We start from the raw sequence: 8609 nt of genomic DNA, 5'->3' as shown, positions 1-8609 counted from the left end.
CGAGTGGGCCGGGACAATGGGGCCGAGTGGGCCGGGACAATGGGGCCGAGTGAGCCGGGACAATGGGGCCGAGTGGGCCGGGACAATGGGGCCGAGTGGGCCGGGACAATGGGGCCGAGTGAGCCGGGACAATGGGGCCGAGTGAGCCGGGACAATGGGGCCGAGTGAGCCGGGACAATGGGGCCGAGGGGGCCGAGTGAGCCGGGACAATGGGGCCGAGTGAGCCGGGACAATGGGGCCGAGTGGGCCGGGACAATGGGGCCGAGTGGGCCGGGACAATGGGGCCGAGTGGGCCGGGACAATGGGGCCGAGTGAGCCGGGACAATGGGGCCGGGACGAGGGGGCCGAGACAATGGGGCCGAGACAATGGGGCCGAGTGAGCCGGGACAATGGGGCCGAGTGGGCCGGGACAATGGGGCCGAGTGGGCCGGGACAATGGGGCCGGGACGAGGGGGCCGGGACAATGGGGCCGAGACAATGGGGCCGAGTGGGCCGGGACAATGGGGCCGAGTGGGCCGGGACAATGGGGCCGAGTGGGCCGGGACAATGGGGCCGAGTGGGCCGGGACAATGGGGCCGAGTGGGCCGGGACAATGGGGCCGAGACAATGGGGCCGAGTGAGCCGGGACAATGGGGCCGGGTAGGATGGGACAATGGGGCTGGGTGGGAGGGGACAATGGGGCCAAGACAATGGGGCCGAGGGGGCCGGGACAATGGGGCCGAGACAATGGGGCCGAGTGAGCCGGGACAATGGGCCTGGGTGGGAGGGGACAATGGGGCCGAGACAATGGGGCCGAGTGGGCCGGGACAATGGGGCTGGGTGGGAGGGGACAATGGGGCCGAGGGGGCCGGGACAATGGGGCCGAGACAATGGGGCTGGGTGGGAGGGGACAATGGGGCCGAGACAATGGGGCCGGGTAGGACGGGACAATGGGGCTGGGTGGGAGGGGACAATGGGGCCGGGACAATGGGGCTGGGTGGGAGGGGTTGAAGCGAGGGGAGAGTGGTCGGGTCAATGGGGCCGAGCGGCCGCCATTCTGTGGTCGGGCTCCACGAGTGCGCATGCGTGGCGCCAGTCTCAACGGCTGCCACTAAAATGGCGGCAGGTTGCCATGGTAACCCCGTGCAGAGAAAGTGGCGTCTGCCGTATTTCCTACTCCCTTCATAGGGCGCCGAGCATGAGAGTATTATGAATCCGCCGCGGACACTCCCCGGACTCCTCTACCTGCTCTCCGACCAAAGGCCCCATGCCTCCATTTTGCGGGCGGCAGCAACAATTCCCCCTCCTCCTCTTCTGAAAATGCGTCGAGGAACCTCGGGTCCCGCGCATGCGCGCTAGCTGCCCAGATCTGGACCTGCGCACTCGGACCATCCTGCTCCGTGCATGCGCCGTTAACCCTGTTGGTCACAGAAAGGACGAGGCCGCTTTCCACCCGTTGCTGGGGAGGGGGCTGGGCTGAGCCGAGCGCTACCCACCGGCTCCTCCTCCCCGCTCACCGTCGCTGCAGAGTGAGTCCTTGGGAATTCCCTGTACGGAAGGCGGGGGGGGGGGGGGAGAAATCGATCGGCCCCCGGGGGAGGAGGCAGGAGATGGGTCGGTTTCAGCCTCGCGGGGCACGCCGGGAGGGTGGCGCCGCCATTGCCCCCGGGGACCCGATTTCCGGCCGCGGCCGGAAGACTAAGCGACGTCGTGGCCCCGCCCAGCGACGTAATGTGCGTCCGTTCGAACTCGTCAAACGCCACCTGGCCCCTCCCACTCCAACCCGCGATGGGCCGTGAGCGACTGACGTTTCCGGCCATTGTCTTCTGCGGCACAATCGTAATTGCGTGCGAGGGTGCTGGTCTCTGGTTCCAGCGTGCTCGGTTATCCTGGTCAGGTCCCGAGAACAATGGGAACCCCAAACTCCTCCCCTTCCTCCGCCCGCTCAGCGGGCCAACAGGAAAGACGAGGACCCTTAACCAATGGGTAAAGGGACTTCAGCTCCGTTTCGGCCAATGGGTGGAGCAGGCCGGCTCCGAGCCCGCTCGGCGAACCAATCGGAGAAGGGCCCGGTCCCACAGAACACTGGGCGACTGTCCTCGGCAGCCAATGGGTGGAGAGGCACGGCTCCGAGCCCGCTCGGCGTGCCAGTAGGAAAGGGGATACCCGAGCGCCCGAGCACCTCCCGGCCAATGGGGAGAGGAAGCCGAAACCCGGCCATTGTCCTCGCCAGCCAATGGCGAAGGAAGGGGGCGGGGTCCTGGCGCCGCCGGAGCCGCTTGGCTTTGAGGCCAGTGTGTCTTTGTCTGGATCCCCAGCAAGGAGCTGATAGCCCCCCCTCCCCCCTCCCTATATCCAGGGCCCAGGCTGGGCCTGGCCACGCCACACAAGGGCCTCTCGCTTTGCAAGCTGCATCCACCTCCCCCTGATTTTTTTTGCATTGCAGTTTAAAAAAAAATCTTTTTGCAAAAAAAAAAGAAGGAAAGAAGAAAAGGGAGAGAGAAAGGTCGAGAAGTTTTATTTTCAATCCCTGAAGGAATCTACAGCCTGTGGTTGGTTTGTGCAGGGTCTTTTCGTTTTGTTTAAACAACGTCACATTCCTTCCTCTTAAATGTCCCTTGGGTTTCAAACGTTTGGGTTTGGGGGGAGAGATCTGAAAAAGGTGCAAGATTTTTGTTTAAGACAAAAGGCACAAACTTTTGCATTTTTGCAGATTTTGCATTTGAATGCAAAAAAAAAGAGTGGAGAAGATCTGCCATCTTTTCTCCCTTGGTGCATATTTGTGCTACTTTAAAGGTACAGTTTAGCTTGCCTGATTTTCAACCCCCACCACTCTTCCCCCCCCCCCTCCCCCCAGCTGTGGGGAGACGTTTCAAAGGACCCGCGGTGGTTCCTTATCTCGTGAAGCCGCCTCTGTTCCTCTCTGTCGTATGTGGGGGAAGAGATTGAGAAGGATCGTGCTTTACCCCCAACCGCACTGCGCTGGCTGGGACCTTCGAAGAGTGAGAGTGGCCATCATTTGTAAAGACCGACCGACGTCCCCTCCCTACGGCGTGACCCCTTCCGCGATTCCTGTCGTAACCGAGCCACATTCTTAGCAGGGCGTGCAACAGAGCGGGTGCAGGGGAGGATGTGGAAGACGGGGATTGTGGAGGAGTTTCTTCACTCTGGAATGACGGTAGCATAGTGGTTAGCACAACTGCTTCACAGCTCCAGGATCCCAGGTTCAATTCCCGGCTTGGGTCACTGTCTGTGCGGAGTCTGCACGTTCTCCCCGTGTGCGTGGGTTTCCTTCGGGTGCTCCGGTTTCCTCCCACAGTCCAAAGATGTGCAGATTAGGTGGATTGGCCATGATAAATTGCCCTTATTGTTCAAAATTGCACTTAGCGTTGGGTGGGGTTATGGGGATTGGGTGGAGGTGTGTACTTGGGTAGGGTGCTCTTTCCAAGAGCCGGTGCAGACTCGATGGGCCGAATGGCCTCCTTCTGCGCTGTAAATTCTATGATGAATCTTTGCAATTCTCTACACCCGATCAGAGGGAGCTCGGTCACTGAGCGTGTAATGGATAGAAACCGCTAAGATTTCTGGAGATGAATGTCATCGAGAAGGGGGGGGGGGGGAGGGGGTGGTATAGAGAGATTGCGGGGACATGGTGCGAAGGATCAGGATCAGCCAGGATCAAATCAAATGGCGGAGCAGGCCCGAGGTGCCAAAACCTTTCGCCTCCCCCTGCATAAGAAGACGATTGAAATCTGGAATCATCTTCTTTAGTAGGGGGGGGGGGGGGAGGTGGAGGAATTGGCATGTTTTGGGGACAGAAATCAGGTCCAGGACATGGAGCAAAGGCAGATATGGTAAACGAGAATCTAATTCCATATCCGTCGGGATCTTATTGAAGGCTAGGGGTAGGAGGTGAGGGGGGTAGTGGGCTGAATGGCCTACTTCCTCCTCAAACCGTTTTCGATATGACCTGATTCTCGGGAAACAGTTCTTGACTGGCTGGTTTTGTTACGTACTTTATAGGTCTTGTTGGGATGGGGGAAGGGCCAATGTTTTAAAGGATTTTCTCCACCTGATTAGATTCTGAGAGGTTGTTTCCCTTGTGAACAAGAGCCTTGAATTTGGGGTGGGGGGGGATGCAGTTAGAAATCGGGGCGTCTCCCATCCAAACGGAAATGAGAATTGTGTTCTCCCAGTGGCTGGCCAGTCTTCCCCTGAAGTACGCGGAGGAATATGTAGTCGAGGCCGAGATATACCGATTCTCGATTGTCAAAGGGGGGGGGTGAAAGGCGGAAATGTGGGGTGGTGGTGACAGTCGAGGTCAGCGGCGATCTTATTGCTTGGCGGAGGAGGCTCGAGGGGACGACCTATTTGGATTTCCCATGTTGGGTATTCAATCCCGTTTTCCGGGGGGGGGGGGGCTTTGTCGGTGCATGCACTTCCTCTTCAGTAAACGTGGCGGATGACCTTTGGGGGATGTGTTTCACTCAAAAGGCATTGGGTTGTTACCCGAAAAGGAAGAATGTGCAGGGTTATGGGGAGAACACCCGGGCGGTGATGCAGAATGGCATGAGGTACATTGTTCATTCGAAGAGCCAATGGGGATGCCAATGGGTTGAATGGCCTGTAAATGTGCAGCGAGTGTCGAGTAAATCTGCAGCGTTCTCAGTTCCCTGGGGTACAGAATTCTGATGGTTCCGGTGGGATTATGTGGACTTTCTTGAGAGGGATAGAAAGCTGGTTAGAAGATAGGAAGCAAAAAGTTGGAATAAACTGGTATTTTTCTGATTGGTAGGCAGTGACGAGTGGGGTACCGCAGAGATCTGTGCTTGGACCCCAACTGTTCACATTATATATTAATGATTTGGACGAGGGAACTAAATGTATTATCTCCAAATTTGCAGATGATACAAAGTTGGGTTGGAGGGTGAACTGTGCGATGCAGAGATGCTTCAGCGTGATCTGGACAGGCTGAGTGAGTGGGCATATACATGGCAGTATAATGTGGATAAATGCGAGGTTATCTGCATCAGTTGCAAGAATAGGAAGGCAGATTATTGTTTGAATGGGTGTAAATTGAGAGAGGTGGATACTCAGAGAGACCTTGGTGTCCTCGTGCATCAGTGGCTGAAAGTAAGTGACGGTACAGTAGGCAGTAAAGAAGACAAATGGTATGTTGGCCTTCATGGCAAGAGGACTTGAGTACAGGAATAGGGATGTTCTACTGCAATTGTATCGGGCGTTAGTGAGGCTACATCTGAAGTATTTTGTGCAGTTTTGGTGGCTTATCTGAGGAAGGATCTTGCTGTGGAGGGAGTGTAGCTAAGGTTTCCCAAGCTGATTCCTGGGATGGTGGGACTGTCATGTGAGGAGAGACTAAATCAGTTCGGATTATATTGATTGGCGTTTAGAACAGTGAGGGTGGATCTGATAGAAACTTACGAAATTGCAACAGGATTAGTAGGTCCCGATGGTGGGGGAGTCCAGAGCTAGGAGTCATAGTTTGAGGATAAGGGGTAAACCTTTTAGGACTGAGGTGAGGAGAAATGTCTTCACCCAGAGAGTGGTGTATCTGGAATCCGCTAGCACAGAAAGTAGCTGAGGCCAAAACATTGTGTAATTTAATAAAGGATCTAAATCTGGCTCTCGGGGCTAAAAGGATCAAGGGATTTGTGTGTGTGGGGGGGGCGGGATCAGGGCATCGAACTTGATCACAATGAATGGCGGAGCAGGCTCGAAGGGCCAAATGTCGTCTTCCTGCGTCTATTTTCTATGTTTCTAAGTCTTCGAACGAAGATGTTTCTCCTTCATTTAATTTCCGTCTGTGAACACCACCCCTCCCCCTCGTCACCTGAACCCCATCTCATTCGAGAATCCCTCCCCTCCCCCAACAACCAGCCAGCGACAGGAGTTTTTTTTTTTTAAAAAAGCATCTTAACATGTGAAGCCCCTTGATCATTTTGTATGTCTCAATGGGATCACCTCTTGTTCCTCTGAACTCCCAATGGAGTGTTGGCTCGGCCTACCCTGGATCGAGACCAGCCTGGCGAACCTGTGTTGTCATTCTTGCCCCAACCCCCCCTTGGTCTGGCAGCAAATGTCTCCTCCCTTTGCGTGGGGGGAGGGGAGGGTAAGAGATCAGGGCCACCTCCGAGTCCTCACAGGCGATGGTCTCAACCAGGCCCTCTCGGAGTTCATGTCCATAGATCTCTGAAAGTTGCCACCCAAGTGGTAGAGCCGTGAAGAAAGCCGATAGTGTATTCGCATTTATTAACAGGGCGATTGAGTTTAAGAGCTGTGGGGTTATGCTGCAACTGTACAAGACCTTGGTTAGACCACATTTGGAGTATTGTGTGCAGTTCTGGTCACCTCATTGTAGGAAGGATGAGGAAGCATTGGAAAGGGTGCAAAGGAGATTTACCAGGATGCTGCCTGGATTGGAGGGTAGGTCTTATGAGGAGAGGTTGAGGGAGCTTGGGCTTTTCTCATTGGAGCGAAGGAGGATGAGAGGTGACTTTAATTGAGGTGTATAAGATGATGAGTGGGATAGATAGAGTGGACGTTCGGTGACGTTTTCCTCGGGTGGATGTAGCTGTTACAAGGCGGCATAACTATAAGGTTCATGGTGGAAGATATAGGAGGGATGTCCGAGGTAGGTTCTTTACTCAGAGAGTGGTTGGGGCGTGGAACGCACTCCCCGCTGTGGTAGTGGAGTCGGACACTTTAGGAACTTTCAAGCGGTTATTGGATAGGCATATGGAGTGCACAAGAATGATTGGGAGTAGGTTGATTTGATCTTAGTTTCAGACTAGTTCGGCACATCGGGGGCCGAAGGGCCTGTGCTGTGCTGTACAGTTCTAGGTTCTATTCAACTGCACGTCGGCAGGTCCAACGAAAGGTTTGATCACTGCCGCCCGATTTCACGGAGCGAGGATTGGGGAGGAGAGAGAGTGAAGCGGGTGGAGGCTGACAGCTTTTGTGGAGAGTGGGGTTGCGAGAGAGGGAAGAATGACCCATCGGGGCCGGAATTGTCTGCTGTGAATTTCTATCCTGGACCGGCACTGATGGATTTTGGAAACTCCTTATTCAGGCATTAGAAGGGGAGGGTTTGCTCCCACAAAGCTCAGACCAAGATAACTGGGTGTATCTGCTGAATTTCTATCCTGGGGCAGACAGTAATGGCTTTCTTTTTCTGTGAATTCCTTTTACAGGGGCTAAGAAGGAGAGGATTTGCAGACGGAAATCTCAAACCGAACCTCGCGTGGAGGGAGGGAGACCTGATCCCCAGTCCCCATCCCCGATCTGCCAGCAGCTGAATATCGGCAGGCACCGAACATGGAAGGAGAGAACGGCAAACCGGACAAGAAGGCCCAGCCGAGCCCCGAGCGCGGCCCAGGACACAAACCGGCGGCGAGAGACCGGGGCGGCGAGCGGGCGCACAAGTGCGGGGATTGTGGGAAGGGCTACCACACCCACTCGGAGCTGGAGACCCACCGGCGCAGCCACACGGGAGAACGCCCCTTCTCCTGCCCGGTCTGCGAGAAGGGCTTCACCCGCTCGTCCGACCTGCGGGTGCACCAGCGGGTCCACACGGGCGAGCGCCCCTTCTCCTGTCCCGTCTGCGAGAAGAGCTTCACCCGCTCGTCCCACCTCCTCACCCACCAGCGGGTCCACACCGGCGAGCGGCCTTACAGCTGTTCCGTCTGCGGCAAGGGCTTCACCCAGCTCTCTAACCGGCTGCGGCACCAGCGGCTCCACACGGGCGAGCGCCCCTTCAACTGCCCCGTCTGCCGTAAGGGCTTCACTGACTCCTCCACCCTGCTGCGTCACCAGCGACTCCACACTGAGGAGCGGCCCTTCACCTGCTCGGTCTGCGGCAAGGGCTTCACCCGCTCGCCTCACCTCCTCACCCACCAGCGGGTTCACACCGGCGAGCGCCCCTTCTCCTGCTCGGTGTGCGGCCGCCGCTTCACCCAGTCCTCCCACCTGCTGACCCACCAGCACAGCCACACGGGGGAGCGCCCCTTCCGCTGCTCGGTGTGTGGCCGGGGCTTCACCCAGCTCTCCCTCCTCCTGGCCCACCAGCACCTGCACGCTGAGAACAACCCTGTCAAGTTCCCCGAGGGGGAGGCCCCGCTGATGGAGGAGGAGGAGGGGGGCGGTGGCGATGCGCCCCCGGAGGGTGAGGCGGCGGCTGCCGGCCCCCTGCCCCTCTTGCACCCCCGGCCTGCCCAGCCTGGCGAGCGGCCCTTCAAGTGCTCGGTCTGCGCCAAGGCCTTCACCTGCCTCTCCCACCTGCTGCGCCACCTGCGGGTGCACAGTGGCGAACGCCCCTTCCAGTGCTCGGTCTGCGAGAAGGGCTTCACCCAGTCCTCCAGCCTGCTGACACACCAGCGCATCCACACCGGCGAGAGGCCCTTTTCCTGCTCCCAGTGCGGCAAGGGCTTCTCACGCTCCTCCCACCTTCTGCGGCACCAGCGCATCCATGTTTGACCGGGGACCAAGGAGGAGGGTGGAGGGCTCTTTGACCCAACGGGAACTGCAAGCCCGTATGTCCTGACCCATTTCAGGAGTAGTGGGGAGATTGGGGGGGCGGGGGTGGGGTGGGGGGTGGGGGGTGGGAAGGGGGG

General features: G+C 57.5%; 1 protein-coding gene across 2 annotated transcripts; it reads left to right on the top strand.

The window, feature by feature from the left end:
• Positions 1-1396: 1396 nt before the first annotated feature.
• On the top strand, positions 1397-8565 carry LOC140420768 (uncharacterized). Of its 2 annotated transcripts, none has more exons than XM_072504751.1 (2): positions 1397-1508; positions 7191-8565. In XM_072504751.1, exon 2 carries the CDS (start codon positions 7315-7317, stop codon positions 8470-8472), a length of 1158 nt encoding a protein of 385 aa, XP_072360852.1. In that variant the 5' UTR covers positions 1397-1508; positions 7191-7314; the 3' UTR covers positions 8473-8565. The 2 variants fall into 2 exon arrangements, with proteins under 2 accessions (XP_072360852.1, XP_072360851.1); XM_072504750.1 differs by lacking the exon at positions 1397-1508 and adding an exon at positions 2287-2531.
• Positions 8566-8609: the final 44 nt, after the last annotated feature.

Source organism: Scyliorhinus torazame, chromosome 5, assembly GCF_047496885.1.
Source record: "Scyliorhinus torazame isolate Kashiwa2021f chromosome 5, sScyTor2.1, whole genome shotgun sequence".
Classification (NCBI taxonomy): Eukaryota; Metazoa; Chordata; class Chondrichthyes; order Carcharhiniformes; family Scyliorhinidae; genus Scyliorhinus; species Scyliorhinus torazame.
This window is presented reverse-complemented; position numbering and strand designations above follow the sequence as displayed.